Source organism: Sus scrofa, chromosome 6 (genome assembly GCF_000003025.6).
Source record: "Sus scrofa isolate TJ Tabasco breed Duroc chromosome 6, Sscrofa11.1, whole genome shotgun sequence".
Taxonomy (NCBI): Eukaryota; Metazoa; Chordata; class Mammalia; order Artiodactyla; family Suidae; genus Sus; species Sus scrofa.
The window spans coordinates 15,017,669-15,033,919 of NC_010448.4; the positions used below are offsets into that span (position 1 = coordinate 15,017,669).

General features: G+C 48.0%; 1 protein-coding gene across 1 annotated transcript in view; it reads right to left on the minus strand.

Annotated features, from left to right (window-relative positions):
- The window catches only part of PMFBP1 (polyamine modulated factor 1 binding protein 1), a 116,230-nt gene that overhangs the window by 2,927 nt on the left and 97,052 nt on the right, over positions 1-16,251 (minus strand). The window contains exons 14-24 of the mRNA XM_021093858.1: positions 14,793-14,982; positions 14,484-14,637; positions 12,624-12,791; positions 12,230-12,367; positions 11,652-11,687; positions 9,123-9,287; positions 8,418-8,585; positions 7,937-8,104; positions 6,792-6,895; positions 6,232-6,306; positions 3,060-3,298 (exon numbers count right to left, since the gene is read on the minus strand). Coding sequence (XP_020949517.1) covers positions 3,060-3,298; positions 6,232-6,306; positions 6,792-6,895; positions 7,937-8,104; positions 8,418-8,585; positions 9,123-9,287; positions 11,652-11,687; positions 12,230-12,367; positions 12,624-12,791; positions 14,484-14,637; positions 14,793-14,982 — 1,605 coding nt within the window. The remainder of the gene's footprint in view (positions 1-3,059; positions 3,299-6,231; positions 6,307-6,791; positions 6,896-7,936; positions 8,105-8,417; positions 8,586-9,122; positions 9,288-11,651; positions 11,688-12,229; positions 12,368-12,623; positions 12,792-14,483; positions 14,638-14,792; positions 14,983-16,251) is intronic.

The following is a 16,251-nucleotide window of genomic DNA, read 5'->3' on the forward strand; positions in this document are numbered from 1 at the left end:
TGGCTTTGGGACTTCCGCCCGTGAATCTGTTTACACCTCTGTCTCCAATGCTTTCTTTCTAATTATGGACACTTTCCCTTCAGATACACCTTCAAGTTCCTTCCCGCGTTCATATTCCGTTTAATACTCTGGTTCTCACCATCTCTTTCTCAGGTGATAACTGATTCTTCTTCTTCTAGAGAAACAAAAGCTGTTCTTGACAACAGCCTGGAAATGGATCCCTGAGACTGGCTCTCAGCCTTGGTGTGAAGGAGCAGTAGGCTGTTGGACCACACGCCTCTCCAGGAGTCCCCTGCCTTGCCCTCAGCCATGTGCATCTACACTTTAATGCCTAGTTGAGAGGACCTTAGGAACCTCAGCAGCTGAGGGTCTCAGGCTGAGATAGGGGGCTCATCTGGGGACTCCAGCCCTTGCTTGCTAGGCCCTGCCTGTGCCAGAAAGCTTCCCCCTCAGATGGGCTGTGTGGAGGCGGCTCAAAAGCTAAGTCTATGTGGCAACATGCTGGCTCTGGGGAGCTCCCCCTTCCTTTTAATAAGAAGGTGGCTGAGGTTTGCTCTGGTTTCCTTTAGCTCAGGGGAAGAAGAATTACTCTCCAAAGCGGGTAGAAGAGGATCCGCCACAAAAGATTCTGTGGTCCCAGGTATCAGAATCTGAGTGACATCCTCCAGCTCTGTGGCTGAAGCACTTTAAAACCCCCTTGGCTAAATCTTAGCTTTATAATCACTTCCCTTTTGTTGTTGTTATCTCTTAGAGTGGTTTGAGGGGCACAGCAAAACTGAGCAGGAGGTGCCGAGGTATTCAGTTGTTACAACTGATGAACCTACGCTGACACATCATTATCCCCCCAAAGTCCACAGTCTACACTGGGGTCACCCGTGGGCTTCTATGGGTTTCGACAAATGTACCTATCATACAGAGACCATTTCTTTCTAATGTCGGCTTTTCAGGAACTCACTTTTTTGGTTATTTCTTAAAGAATCAGAGGCAGACAACACTAAGCAACCCTGCCCTTTCTCCTGTATTTCTATGTTTCTCGAAGTCCAACCCCTCCATTCAATAGGGTCTCCTGCTTGGTGGACTTGAAAGGCTAGACGGCCGGGTGGTTCACACACATGCGGCTCTGGCTTGTCTGCCCTCATGCTCCCCATACCTCGCTACCTGCTTTGCTCTGGGGTAATCACCCCTCCAGAAGTGAAAACAACTTTGAAAAAAATGCGCAATATTCAAAATACCCAGCATTGTCACTTTGGCCAACAGATATGAAGTCTCTCTGTAAATTATAGAGACAAAAATGCCCTTTTGGTCGACTACTGGGGATTTTTAATGACACTGAACTTTGGCTTGAATAAATGGGCCACAGGCTAGAACTAAAAACCATTTCACTAGTACCAGATTCTTGATCCTATGTTTTCTCTAGAAAACATAGCCTTATTCTAAATCAAATCAAGGAACACAGTCAAACGGCATAAAAAACCAGACAAGGACCATCACAACCAGAACCACAAGGCATCCCATCACTTCTGCCTCAAAGAACATTTCTAGAATCTGCCCTTCCCAAGTCCTAGCAACTCCTATATACCAAGTTGCTACCAGTAGCAAATTATCTTGGCTTTTGTTTGGCAAGAGAGAAAGGTAAGATATTTAAGAATTGCTCCCAATTAGTGGGTTTCCTCCTTCACTTTTCCCTTCCCCTCACTTAGAAACGCAAACTCCTTCATTTCTTTCTTTCTTTACCTTTAGCTATTTCTCTCAATTTCCTATTGAGAAATATAAATTCTAGACATATGCTCAGTTTAACAAAATCCAGCCACAATAAAATAGTTTAGCTGTCCTTGGAGTTTGTTATAATGGAATTTTACTTGTATTGAGCTGGCTGGGGAGAAGAATAAAATTGTTATAAGGAGGAATATGGCGGCCAGGGAGAAAGCAGATGGCTATCTGTCCTTCTCCATTTGAGAAATGTACCATTTATTTTTCTTCCTTTCTTTTGGGTCTCAGGATTACTTTCCTTTCTGAGGTTTTTAGATATTTTTTTTTCTTCTTAAATTCCAGACAGAGATGGAAGGAATTAAAAAGAAAGAATTATCTCTTGTTGGTTTAAAAACTAATTCAGATAATCCAGAAGCTTGTTTTGGGAATTATAGCTACCCTATATATCCTGAAGAGGACCCTATATGTTTTAGAATTCAGAGAAAATAGGGATGAATACACTGCTGGGGCTTGAGGGGGCAAAAGTGTCTGCAAGACGCCAAGAGCTCACTGAGACTGCTGTGCTCATGTCTTTATTTTAGAGTTTGGGCCTGGAGATGGTAGTATGCTCACTTCACTGCAGGAAGTGGACAAAACTCAATAAAACGTTAGCATCTTGCAGAATAGGCTGGGACCTTGACATATTCCCGTAAGAGCTGATCCAAGTCAAGAGAGAGGAATGGGAACTCACTGTCCTCTGAAAAACATGCGTGGTAATGATGCTCAGGGCAAGGCGCTGATTCTAGCAAAATGAGGAACCTGAGGGAACAGGGAGGAAATGACAGTCTTGATTTGAGGAGAAATGAATGAGGGAATTCCTCAAGGACTAGCTTCATGCCAGGCAGCTCTGTTACAGGTGACTTCTTCCCTCGGGGGTAACATGGGGTCTAGAAGTGGCAGAAAAGGTAGCCACAGACCCAGGCTGTGCAGGGCACTGGGGCATTCTTGTGAGGTTTCCAGAACACATTATGGAAGGAAGCTGCCTATTCTGCCTGTTCCCCTTTCATCTCCACACTTCCCCTAAGGGTCTGGGTCAAAGAGAAGGGATGCGTCTGAGATAGGAGGAACGTGGGTATTATCAAAGGTTCTTGGATCCGAATGAGCCTTAGTTCATTCACCTCCTTCCTTAACAGACAGGAAAACAATGGTCTCTGGTCCAGAGCAGATAAGCAAATGCTGTTTGTTTGTTTTTCCCTATTTGAATGTTCAATCCAGTGTCTCTCAAAAAAGAATACCATGCTAGGTTTTTGTGACCCATTGGACTAAGAAAGACATCAGAGTAAGCAACAAAAGCCACGAGGTGGACGTACCTGAGCAGTGGGGCATCCCGATAAACTTGGTGATGTCCATTCTTTGGCTCACATCCTGGGTGATCCCTCTCCAGCCCATGGTGCCATACATTTTCCCTCTTGGTGTGGGGTCTGTTTTGTTGGGGCATAGGGCTTTGGTATAAACCCGTGAGGGCCCGGCTTTCAGCTTCTTTTCCTCTATTTCATTCTTTAGTTTCTTGTTTTCCTTTTGCAGATGGACCATTACATTGTGGAGATGGCTGGGGAGGGAGAGGGAAGGACAGGTGGGTGGTTGGTCTGTGTCAGCTCTGTGGATGCCCAGTTCCTTCCAGAGCTGATGCTCTCACGCACGTCCTGTGGCAATGGAAGCCCACGTGTATCCCTGGACGAAGCCCAGTCTGGGGTAGGGGTTGGACCCAGAACCTGACCCACAGTGTCTTGTCAGCTCTGGGCTAGTTTTCTTTTCTGTTAGATGAGGACAACTGAGTCTTATCTGCCTTCTGGGGTTCATATAAAAATCCCAGTTTGACAAATGAGAGAGATTTGATCTGAAGAGCCAGAAGAGCCAGAAGAACCCAAAGTCCGGGTCCTTTTGCCTTCCTTTGCTGAAAGGCTGAGAGCATGGCGATCTCGGCTCTGCTGAGAGTTTGGGCAGCTTACTGGTCCCCATCTTATGGATGATGAAATGGCGGCACCCATGCAGGTGACGGGGAAGGGACTGCGCAAACCTCCTGTGGCTCGATAAATGGCAACTGCTACTACCAATGGTCTATTTTTCCAAAGCAACATTGAAGGCAGTGAGTGACAGCGGGCTCTGGAACCAGGCTTCCCAAGTTGGGATACTGACTCTGCCACTTATTGGTCATGAGCATGTAGCCTGAATTCCTCTCTTTCTTCATCCATAAATGGGGATTTTATCTGCACTGAATGTATGAGGGCTTATGAGGATTAAATAAGTTAATACACTTCTAAATAAGTGAGAATACACATTCTAAATGTAAAGCACTTAGAACAATGCCTCACATGGGTAAGCAACACGTATTAGTTGAGCTTTTATTATTATTGCTTTTCAGGGCCATACCTGCAGCATATGGAAGTTCCTAGGGTAGGGGTCGGATTGGAGCTGCAGCTGTCAGTCACAGCCACAGCCATGCCGGATCTGAGTTGGGTCTGTGACCTACACCATAGCTCACAGCAATGCCAGATCCTTAATCCAATGAGCAAGGCCAGGAATCGAACCCACGTGCTCAGGGATACTAGTTGGGTTCTTAACCTGCTGAGCCACAATGGGAACTCTGCTCTTATTATTACGATTAAAAGGTGGTGTTCTTTCAAATAGGATCAATCAAACTCAAGAATCTTGAGTTCTTTGTGAATCAGAATTTTCTGGAACTTGGCACAATATAAGAAAAAGCCAGAAGTGCTGTGTTACCTTCAGATTCTGATAATTTCTTCTTTAGTTAAATCCCTTCTGAAAATGTTTTTGTTCTAGTGAAACATTTCTATGGTCTTTTCTAGAGGAAGTCAAAGATTCCATCCTCACCTTCTTCTGTGGGCGGATGCTTTGCTCTCTTGCTCTGTGAGAACCTGGATGGCAGTAAAGACACCCCCTTCCCTTGCAGCACCTCATATTGCTGCCACGCTCTTTGTACCCCAGGCCTGGAGGTGAGGTCCTTGCCTTGTCCTCCTTACCTAGTTCTCTGCCACCCTCTGTGGTCCACCCTTATCAGCATTCCTGATGCCTTCAACATCCTGTAAATCTTATCCAAGTCCTGGCTTCTCAATTCCTTGACCTCTGTATTCCAATGATTTTTCCCTCCTAAGGCCCAAGCTCAGAACATATGTTTCTAACTGGGGCTGCACAAATGGGTGCCAGGTGTGCTGAGAAACCTCAGCGCCTGGAGCAGGGTTTGGGCATTTGGGGCAGCCACTGGTCGGCCAACTTTGTCACAAGCAAACCCATCCGAGACCCTCTCAGTGTGCCAAGCAAACTGGTCATTTTCTCTCTTTCTCTCTTTCTTTCCTTTGTCTTTTTAGGGCCACACCTGCAGCATATGGAGGTTCCCAGGCTAGGGGTTAAATCAGAGCTGTAGCCACTGGCCTACACCACAGTCCACGGCAACGCTGGATCCTTAACCCACTGAGCAAGGCCAGGGTCAAACCTGTGTCCTTATGGATGCCAGTCAGATTCTTTTCCATTGAGCCACAACAGAAACTCTGAAAGCTGGTCATTTTTTAAGGGTTCCCTAACAAAGGTTGGGAAACACTGTCCCAGAGCTTTGTCATTGCCTGTCACTATACCACCTCTGAAGTCGCACTGTGAGATGTCCGGACCTCCACCTCTGTTCTCCCCTCTTACCACACTCTGTGCTGACCCAGCTTTGCTGGGAACCACAAGCAGAAGGACCCTACCAACCTGGACTGCTCACCTCATAGAGATATTCCTTCTCTGTTCTACATCCTTCGTCTGGAGTGCTCTCTGTACTGCCACTACACTAATAGTCCAGTCTGGGTTTTTTGTTTGTTTGTTTGTTTGTTGTTTTAACCTTTTGGGGCTGCACTCTCAGCATATGGAGGTTCCCGGGCTAGGGGTCTAATCAGAACTACAGCTGCCAGCCTACACCACAGCCATTGCAATGCAGGATCCAAGCCGCATCTGCAACCTACACCACAGCTCATGGCAATGCCAGATCCTCAACCCACTGAGCGAGGCCAGGGATCGAACCTGCAACCTCATGGTTACTAGTCAGACTCATTTTTGCTGTGCCACAATAGGAACTCCAGTCTGCCTTTTTTTTTTTTTTTGCCACACCCACAGCATGTGGAATTTACCTGGCCAGGGATCAAACCCACACCACAGCAGTGATAATGCCGGATCCTTAACCCACTGCACCACTAGGGAATTCCTAAATAGTCTGCTTTTCAGTGCCTGCTTCCTTTTCAGCATTTTGACCTCTGAGAACTGTAGAAGGTGACAGTGGGGAGGGACATAGACACTATTCACCCCCTTTTTTATTGTTGGTGAGGGGACTAAGGCCCAAAGAGGTCAAGTGGTGTGCCCAAGGTGACACAGATGCAAATTCATGACTCAGCGTCTTTCTCCACATATCCAATGAAAAAGCCAGCCCTGGCTCCTGGCTGACTCCTCTCCTTGGGGCCCGAGGTGCGGCCAGGGTGGCGTGGGATGACTTACTCCTTTTCACCAGTCAGCTTGGCGATATATTTGACTTGCTCACGGAGCTTGTTTCCTAGTTTCTCATTGGCAATCCTATAATACAATTCGCAAGAGAGAAGAGTTACCCAAAGCCTTGTGAGTCAGAGCATGAGTTGGCCGAACAGGACATTGGGTGTTCTCAGCAAGGCCTCTGCTGGACCCAGGACCCCCCCCACCCCATTGTCCCCCCATCACCAGAGCTAGAGCCTCCCTAGCAGCTGGCAATTAAGAGGCCTCTCCATACTCATATGCAAAATCACTGTGATCCCAGCTGAGTTCACAGGATCCAGGCAGCGGAGGTGGATGCCAGGTCGGGAAGAGGAAACCTAACCCAGGGAAGGAAGTCCTTCCATCAGGGAGCTGCTCCGTTTCCAAGTGGGTGGGGCCCCTCTATCGTGTTCCCAGTCCTCAGGTATGAGCTGAGACTGGCGCAGTTTCCCAGGAGGGCAGTGTGCATTTGGCTATTCTCCGGCGTATGTGTGATTCATCACCTCAGCCCAGCCCTTGGGACCCTGTCTTACTGTTTTCTTCTCACTTACTTCTGCTCTTTTGCCCACTGCTCCATGTTGCACATCTTCTCATCATTCTCCTGGTGCAGCCTGCATGTGTCTTTGGGTGTAGACCGCTGGGGCAGGCAACAGGGCTTTGGTTCAAGAATAAATGAGATAGTAAGGAGGGGGACCACAGGCCTGTCACCTCGCTGCTCCCAAGTCAGGCCTCTTCTCTCTCCCTGGGAGAGGAAACATTGACTTTGCCGTCCAGCCCTGAGGCCAGAGTTGGAATTGCCACAGCCAGACTCCACTTCCAGCACTGCAGTGTCACAAAGTGACATCTCTGAGCAGACACCATTTGTAGTAGAGAGTCAAAGTAGATTTGTATATTTATAAGAATGATTTTCAGGCCGAAGGTGTTAAAGTGACTTAAGCTAAAGAAGCAAAAAATATATATATATCGGAGCTGTAGCTGCCAGCCTACGCCAGAGCAACGCAGGATCCGAGCCGCGTCTGCGACCTACACCACAGCTCACGGCAACACCGGATCCTTAACCCACTGAGCAAGGCCAGGGATCGAACCCGCAACCTCATGGTTCCTAGTTGGATTCGTTAACCACTGCGCCATGACGGGAACTCCCAAGAAGCAATATAGTAAGCCTTTTTTGGGGGAAAAGATTGGAAAAAAACATTCTGGCAGAAGGGATGATTTTTTTCTAGTTTGAGCAAGGGGCCTGTGGCCATCCCAAGATATCCTGCAGCTTCCTGCCACAAATGTCACTACTCAGATGGCTGGGCATGCCCAAAGGACTTCTTAGCCATTCTATTGCAGGGTAACTGAAAGTGCCTGGAGGTGCTCTGGAGAGGGACTGATCAGAGGATTATTTAAGCCAGGAGCTGCTGATATACCTGACCCAGAGAGAGGACTCCCTCTCCTCTGGAATGGGACCTTTGTTCTGCTCAGTATCTCTATCGACAAAGTCGCAGGAAGATGGCTAGGTTGAGACAGACGCTGTGAGCCTGGGATACAGAGACCCCGCCTTGTACCGAATTCAGGGGGTGTCCTCTTCTTGCTCCCAGGCACTCCCACCCCCACCAAAGGCTCTCTGTCATCTGGTCATGGAGGTGCTGGGGGCGGGGGTGGGGGCGAGGGAGGGCTGGGAGGAAGTGACCAGAAGCCGAGAAGCGCCCACCTCCTTTTCGTCCGCAAGGAGGTTCTCCTTCAGGGCGGACATTTCCTCCTGGAACGCTCTGAGCTGCTCCTCTTTAGCAGCCAGCATCTTGAGGTCGCTCTGGTGCTGCTTCTGCCACTGCATCACCTGGTTGCTCATCTCCTCCAGCTTCTTGTCAAAGGCATGCACCTGGTCAGGAACGCTCACTGAGGAGGGAGACCCCTGCCCCCCACCCTCCAGACCCACGGCAAGGGAGGTATAGGGCGTTTTCTTGGCTCCAGACTGGGGCGGGGGGCGGGGGGAGTGGGGGGTGTTTTATTTACAGCAGCCACCAGAGGGCGCTCCTGCTCTGATCGTTGCCTCCGCCGTCAGACGCTCACAGAGCCCGGCAAGAGAGAAGGAACCCCTTGGCCAAAGGGAATGGCTCAGTGAGTTTTGGGGGCATGAGGGGGCCTTGGAGCCCTGGACAGGACAGCAGCCCGAGTGTGTGGCTGCTCCTCACCTCTATCTCACTCTGCTGCTGGAAGCACTGGAGTTTTTTTAATTCCACGTTAAGCTTTTTCATCCTCTCCTCGTAAGCAGCGATTTCTTCTTCCAACTGAAGTTTCCTGTCTTGGGCCTGGGTCAAGCTTCGGTGCAGACTCTTTGTCTCCGAGGTGGAATGATTGAGCTTTAGTAAAGACAAAGGGGTGAGAGTGGCTGTCATTGTGCTCGGGCCCTCTCTGCTGAGTCCTAAATGGAAAAGGTTTCCAGTCCCATGTCCCCTCCCCCCTTCTGCCCAGGGTGGCACAGACATCTGGTCACCTGGCCTGGTGTCTGAGAGAAGGGTGAAAAGGGACAATAGTTTTCTGCATCTCCCCTTCCCTTCTTCCATTCTTCTCTTTCCAATTCTATGAACTGATCAGCCAGACATGATCAGCACAGGGATGGGGCATGAACTTCCCTGAAGACCCTGGTCTTGGGAGAACCTTGCCCTTGGGTCACCCTTAGGCAGAAAGACTTGTTGGATTTGGCTTCTATCCCCCTCCTCCCCAAAGCCTCACTAAGGGGAAGCAGACCTTCTCTGGACAGACATCCCAGGCCATGCAAGTGTTTGCAGATGGCTTTGGTGACATTCAGTCATACAGGAAATCAACTGCTGTACCTCTCATGCTGCTGGGATAACGTGGACATTAAACAGCCCTGGAGATGAGAGAGTGGAGCCTACCTTCTCCAGGGCATGTGTTAGGTCGTCTTGGCAGGTGGCTGACTTGCGGCATAACTCATCATAGACTTCTTTACTGACCATGGTCTGGAGGCATTGCTTCTCTTTCTGTGCAGCCTTGTCCAGCTGAATCTGCAAACTCTCTATGGTCTCTTTCTGAGTGGTTATCTTTAGGGAGGGGTAACAGCACTGTCAACATTCATGGCCATAGAGGCATTCTCTGTGCTCCCAGAAAATGGACCCGGACTGGGCTCTCTTCTCACTGCACTAACCTACTGAGCAGGTTAGCTGCGCTAACACCCACTTCCCCTCACTGTTGTAAGAGGAAGAGCTGCCTTTCCAGGATCTTCTGACTACTCTCCCCACACTTTCTTTCTAGTTAGCATGTCCCCTCAACACAAGGAGTACTGGAAGGGCTGGGCCATGATGTATCAAGACCGTGAAAAGTCCCTTTCACAGACTCTGCAGTGTTAGATGCATGCCAGCCAAACATGCCTCCTATATTTATAACTGGATGATTTCTGTTAACAGTTAATTGTCTTGTGGGCAGGGTTAGGATTAGAATTAACCTGGAATTCAATTCTAGATTAGGAGACATGATGCAACATTTCAATGGTGTGCATTATGCCTCAATTCCTGACATAATTCATTAGATTTGATCCTCCTTGAAAGCAGGACCATGTGTACTTTCTGCGTCACTGAATCCCCACTACTTGTAGCTCAGGGCATAGCAAAAAATAGGTGCTCAGTAAATATACTAAATGATTTGTATGGAATGCATCAAATATTGCATTGGGCAATATTAGGGGTGAACTGAACATATAGTTCTGGCAGAAGTATGTTTAAAATTGAAATATGGACTGTTGATGAAAGGAAATGCATTTTAGATTGTTTTAAAACTAAGCCTCTTTTTTTTTTTTTTTTTTTTTTTTTTTTTTTTTTTTTTTTGTCTTTTTGCCATTTCTTGGGCCGCTCCCACGGCATATGGAGGTTCCCAGGCTAGGAGTCCAATCAGAGCTGTAGCCACCGGCCTACGCCAGAGCCGCAGCAACGCGGGATCTGAGCCGCGTCTGCAACCTACACCACAGCTCATGGCAACGCTGGATCGTTAACCCACTGAGCAAGGGCAGGGACCGAACCTGCAACTTCATGGTTCCTAGTTGGATTCGTTAACCACTGCGCCATGACGGGAACTCCCTAAGCCTTTTTCTAATGGCTGTTTCAATTGATTAAAAAATCTATTATATGTGGGGCATGCTTTTTAAAAAATTGAACATGCTCACACACACACAAACCCCTCCAGCCTCTGGATTCCCATCAAAGAAATTCTGAAATTACTGCTGTTAGTGCCACGTTTACATGACTACCTTTCGTTTAACAGGTACTAACAGGCCTATATTAAATACTTAAGTAGTATTCCTTATATTGAGAGCAGTTCCTTGGGGATTTGAGGGATTCAGACCTCAACTCTGGATTGCACTAGATGAGAGATTTGTATCTCTGGAGGACAAAACTCTAGAAACGTCAACGCCTCAGACTTCGGCTAATACGGGAGCCACTAGCCACGAGACTATTTACATATAAATAAAACTAAAGTTAGTTAATATTAAAATTCTAAATTCAGTTTCATAGTCGTACTAAGCCATATTTCAAGTACTCAGTAGCTATATGTGCATATAGTATTAGGCAACTCTAATATTAGAACTTCTCTATCATCACAGGCAGTTCTATTGGGTACTGTTATTCGGAATAACACTTAGAATAGTCATACTATTTTTTGTCTATTTAGGGCCGCACCCGAAGCATATGGAGGTTCCCAGGCTAGGGGTCAAATTGGAGCTGTAGCTGCTGGCCTATGCCACAGCCACAGGAATGTGGGCTTGGAGCTGTGTCTGTGACCTACGCCACAGCTCACGGCAACACTGGATCCTTAACCCACTGAGCGAGGCCAGGGATCGAACCTGCGTCCTCATGAAACCTCGTCAGATACGTTTCCGCTGAGCCTCAGTGGGATGTCCAAGCTACTTTTTTGTCCTCTTCTGTTTTAGAATAGTCATAGTATTTTAAGATGGACTTTTTTTCTTTTTTGTCTTTTTACCATTTCTTGGGCTGCTCCCATGGCATATGGAGGTTCCCAGGCTAGGGGTCTAATCAGAGCTGTGGCCACTGGCCTACGCCAGAGCCACAGCAATTCGGGATCCAAGCTGAGTCTGCAACCTACACCACTGCACACGGCAATGCCCGATCCTTAACCCACTGAGCAAGGCCAGGGATTGAATCCGCAACCTCATGGTTCCTAGTTGGATTCGTTAACCACTGAGCCACGATGGGAACTCCTTTTTTTTTTTTTTTAATTATGAAGGAATCAGAGCCACTTGGTCTTTCATTTATAATTTGCGAGACCACTTATCAAGATGCTGTATTTGTTTCTTGCCCAGAAAGACAGAGTGGATTCAGCTGGGGAAAGTATTGCATTTGCGATGAGGGGAAAAGAGGTTAGATGAGAGCCACATGCTCCATCCCATCACTTACCCGATTAGTCATTCTGAGCCTCAAGTTTTCTTTCCTCTGCAAACCAAGGTTCACAGTATCTCATGGTGAATAAAGCAGATGGAAGGCATGCAAAGGACTTAAGTAGACGGTCGATAAATGAAGACTGAATTTGAGCACAGTGCTTCACATATGTCAGATGCCATTTACTCCTTTCTGCTGTCTTTATGTAATGAAAAATAACCACAGCTCCTTTGATCCCATTTTCGTGCTTTGGGACTACTTTTCGAAGTGTTTCCTAGCAAATTACCACCAACTACGGGCTCACACAACTCTGGTCTAAAATGCAAATCTGGAAGACTTGATGCCAAGCCCAGAAGTTCTGGGGCTCCCCCAGATATTAAGTAAGACCTTCTACATGTGGAAGAGATATTTCTCAGCTAGGAAGTGGGGGGAAGGCGTGTCCTGCTTCCGGAGGGACGTGAGCCTCAGGTGGCCTGGGAGGCACAGAGCTGGGCAGTTAGTGGCAGCTCTGTGTTGGAGGAGAGCTGGGTGCCAGTTTCAGGTCAAGGGTCACAAGGTTCAAATTCCTCACCCCCTAGGGGTTTCTGGCTACTCACCTTACTATTCAGCTCTTGGTTGATTTTTTGAGTGGTGCTTTCTCTGCAGAGAGCAGCATCCAGTTGTGTAGAACACTGCTTTAGCTTTAATGCGAGGTTCTCATTTTCCTCCTCCAACTTTCTCAGATTCTCCTTTGCCTGCTCTCCCGTTAAGGAACAAAGCCCAGGATGGAGGTGTGACCTGAGACTCCTGCAGAAGCCGCTCCTCCTGTCCTCAGCGCAGCTCCCTCTGCTCTGGTATCTCAGGCCTTCTCCTCCTCCCCACTTGCCTCTCACCTCCCTTTCCTTCTCCCTTGAGGGCTGAGCACCCTCGGCCTCTGGATCCCTCCAGGCCCAGTTGGGCTCAGGTCTGGCCCTGGATTCCTCACTCCAAGTCTTCCCACATTCTCCTCACCGTCTTTTCTTTCTTTCTTTCTTCCTGTCGGAATGTCTCGAGCTCTTTTTCCAATATTGTCTCTTGCTCTTTGCTCTTTTTCAAGTGTTCCCGTTTCTCCTCCAGCAACCTGGTTACTTCCTGAAGCTGTTCTTCGAGGCTGCATCTGGAGGAGGCTTGCTCCCTGTTCTGCGAAAATAAACACTGGGCTGAAAGACAGTCTTAGACACTCTATTTTTTTGGGAAAAAACCCAACCCAGACAATTATGCACAAGGAGAGCTGAAATAAATATGACAACAACTCCTTGGTAATTTAACATTATATAATAAAAAGTTTCCTCTTAGGTACAGCAACATTTTTTTCTTTGTTCAATTAGATATACCAACTCATTTTATTTATGGACCCAGTTCCCACTTACCAAACCTTTCAACATAAAAACCTCTTTGAGTGAAGCTTTATTTATTTATTGTTTGTCTTTTGTCTTTTTAGGGCTGCACCTGTGGCATATGGAGGTTCCCAGGCTAGGGGTCTAATTGGAGCTATAGCTGCCGGCCTACACCACAGTCACAGCAACGCTGGATCCTTCCTTAACCCACTGAGCTGGGCCAGGGATCGAACCCACAACCTCATAGTTCCTAGTCAGATTCGTTTCTGCTGTGCCATGACAGGAACTCTGAATAAAGTTTTTTTTTTTTTTTTTTTTTTTTTTGTCTTTTGTCTATTATCTTTTTTGTTGTTGTTGTTGTTGTTGTTGTTGTTATTGTTGCTATTTCTTGGGCCGCTCCCGCGGCATATGGAGGTTCCCAGGCTAGGGGTTGAATCGGAGCTGTAGCCACCGGCCTACGCCAGGGCCACAGCAACGCGGGATCCGAGCCGCGTCTGCAACCTACACCACAGCTCACGGCAACGCCGGATCGTTAACCCACTGAGCAAGGGCAGGGACCGAACCCGCAACCTCATGGTTCCTAGTCGGATTCGTTAACCACTGCGCCACGACGGGAACTCCTGAATAAAGTTTTTAAACAATCTTAGAAATGCCCCCAAAGAATAATTCAGAGATCAAAAACTTTAAATTGACTGAGGATAGATTTTGAGTCTTAGAAAAAAACAGCAACAGCAATATCGTCCTTTTTTTTTTTTTTTTGTCTTTTTACCATTTCTTGGGCCACTCCCGTGGCATATGGGAGGTTCCCAGGCTAGGGGTCTAATCAGAGCTGTAGCTGCCGGCCTACACCAGAGCCACAGCAACGTGGGATCCGAGCCGCGTCTGCAACCTACACCACAGCTCACGGCAACGCCGGATCGTTAGTTAACCCACTGAGCAAGGCCAGGGACCGAACCCGCAACCTCATGGTTCCTAGTCAGATTCGTTAACCACTGCGCCACGATGGGAACTCCTCTCGTCCTTTGACTTTTTTTTTTTTTTTTTTTTTTTTTTTTTGCTTTTTAGGGCCTCACCCCTCATATGGAGATTCCCAGGCTAGGGATCAAATTGGAGCTGTAGCTGCCAGTCTATACCACAGCCACACCAGCCACAGCAATGTGGGATCCGAGCCGCATCTGCAAGCTACACCACAGCTCATAGCTACACCAAATCCTTAACCCACTGAGCGAGGCGAGGGATTGAACCTCCATCTTCATGGATGCTAGTCAGATTTGTTAACCACTGAGCGATGATGGGAACTGCAGCCTTAGACTGCTTTTAAGCTTAGCCCTTGAAAATGCTTATTCTTGGTTGTGGGAACTGGAGCTGACTGGCTGGCTTAGCATTCCAACACAAATTCTGGACAATTAGTTTGCAAAGGGTTGGTGGCGGCATCTTCCCCCAATAAAGACCAATGCATTTAATCTTAAACAGAGCAAATACTTGGCCTCCGTACCTGGTGCTGAACGATATTTATACGATCTAGCAGTTCACTCAGTTTTGTATCCTGGTCAGTCACTGTCTTCTGAAACTGCCTCTTTTCCTTCTCTGAACATTCCAGCTTCCTCGAGGCCTCAGAGAGTTCGAATGTCAGCTCCTCTATCCGTTTCCTAAAGCACAAAGGCCAAAACAGGTGGAGAGACTTCAGGGTCTGTGTCGGTGGACCGTGGGCTGGCTGTCAGGGCTCTCTCCTGGGCAGCTGCCCACAGGGTCCTAACTGGCTCCCGAGGGACAGAGTCTCTGTCTGGAGATGAACCTGTGGTACCTGCTGGGTGTGAGTTCCTCCTCAACCATCAAGGAATCCTTCTGCAGCTTCTGAATTTCTCTCTGGAGCTCCTGGATCGTCTCTGTCCTCTGCTTCTCCAGGAAGATGGAGCTTTGCAGTTTCCTCTGGGACTCCTCCAGGTTATCCTTTGCCTGTGTGGCCTCTTCTTTATACTGGACTGCTTGCTGAGCTGCAGAGGCAGGAGAGAACCCGGGGGCAACGTCCATGTGTGACGACCCCCCCCATAAGACCAGTAAAAAAGTCCTTTCCTTCATTTGGTGACCTACCTTAATTTCCAACCCGTCTTTCCACTTCATGATCACTCCTAAGGAGCTCTATTAAATTATCTGTCTTCAACTACCCCCAGCCGTGAACTCCTTCTTGACTGCAATTAAACTAATTGGTAGGAATTTCTCGATATCTCTTCTGCAACTCATCCTGTCACTGGGGACAAATCCTGACCCTCATGGAGTTTAGAGACCAGTGAGGGGCTGTAACTGGTTCCCCCAACACAGAGGACATAGTCACGTTACCCTCAGGCCGACTGGCCTTGTGAGTGTAGTCAGGATCCATGTGGGTAAGTACAGATGGAGACGGAGGAACAGAGGCTGGGCTGGGCCTCAGAAGAAGGAGGAGGAAGGGAATTCTCACGGGGTGGGGTGGGGTGGATTTTTGGAGTAAATGCTGTGAACTGAATGGGGGGGACCTGGGGAGAGGATGGAAAGATACCAGTTGAACTGGAAAGGAAAGCGAGAAGGAATGGTGGGAGAGAGAATTGAGTAAGCACAGACAGGGCAGCGGGGGGCGGCGGTGGGGGGGCGTGGAGGACGCTGAAAGCCTGAGAGAAAGGTTGAGATGTGACTTAGGGGTTCTTGAGAGCAGGGACCTTCCATCAAGGAAAGAGTGCTTTAGGACAATTGGAATGGGTTAGAATGGAGAAAGGCTTCTTACAATATCACTTCAACCCATGTCCTTGCCTCCCCTGGGTATGAAGGAAAAGACAGTAAGTGGCTTGCTGGAGTTCCTCTCTGCCAACTATCTGCCCACATCCTATAGGTTCTCCTATTGTTTCTACATTAAATAGACTTATCCTCTTCATTTTTTCAGTCTGGACTCCTGGAAGAAAGATGGTGTCCCTATGGAAATAATTGTACACCCGGAAGAAGGGAGCAGGGTTTTTTTTTAAGCTAGGGAAGAAAGCAGGTTCAGCCTTGGGAATGTGGAGTTAGTGGCTTGCCCAGGTGGAGCTAGTCTCTGAAGACAGGACTGACCAGCAGTGCCAACGTCAGGGTTAGGCTCCTGACATTGGAGTCACCTGCCGAGAAACCCTGCTACAGGAGCGGAGGTGCTCACTGACGAATGAGTGGAAAGGGAGATGGGAAAGCAGCGAGGGCAGCGTCTTAGAGACGGATGATCACTGCCAGGCAGGAGGGAAAAGAGGAAACAGGAGTGAGATTTG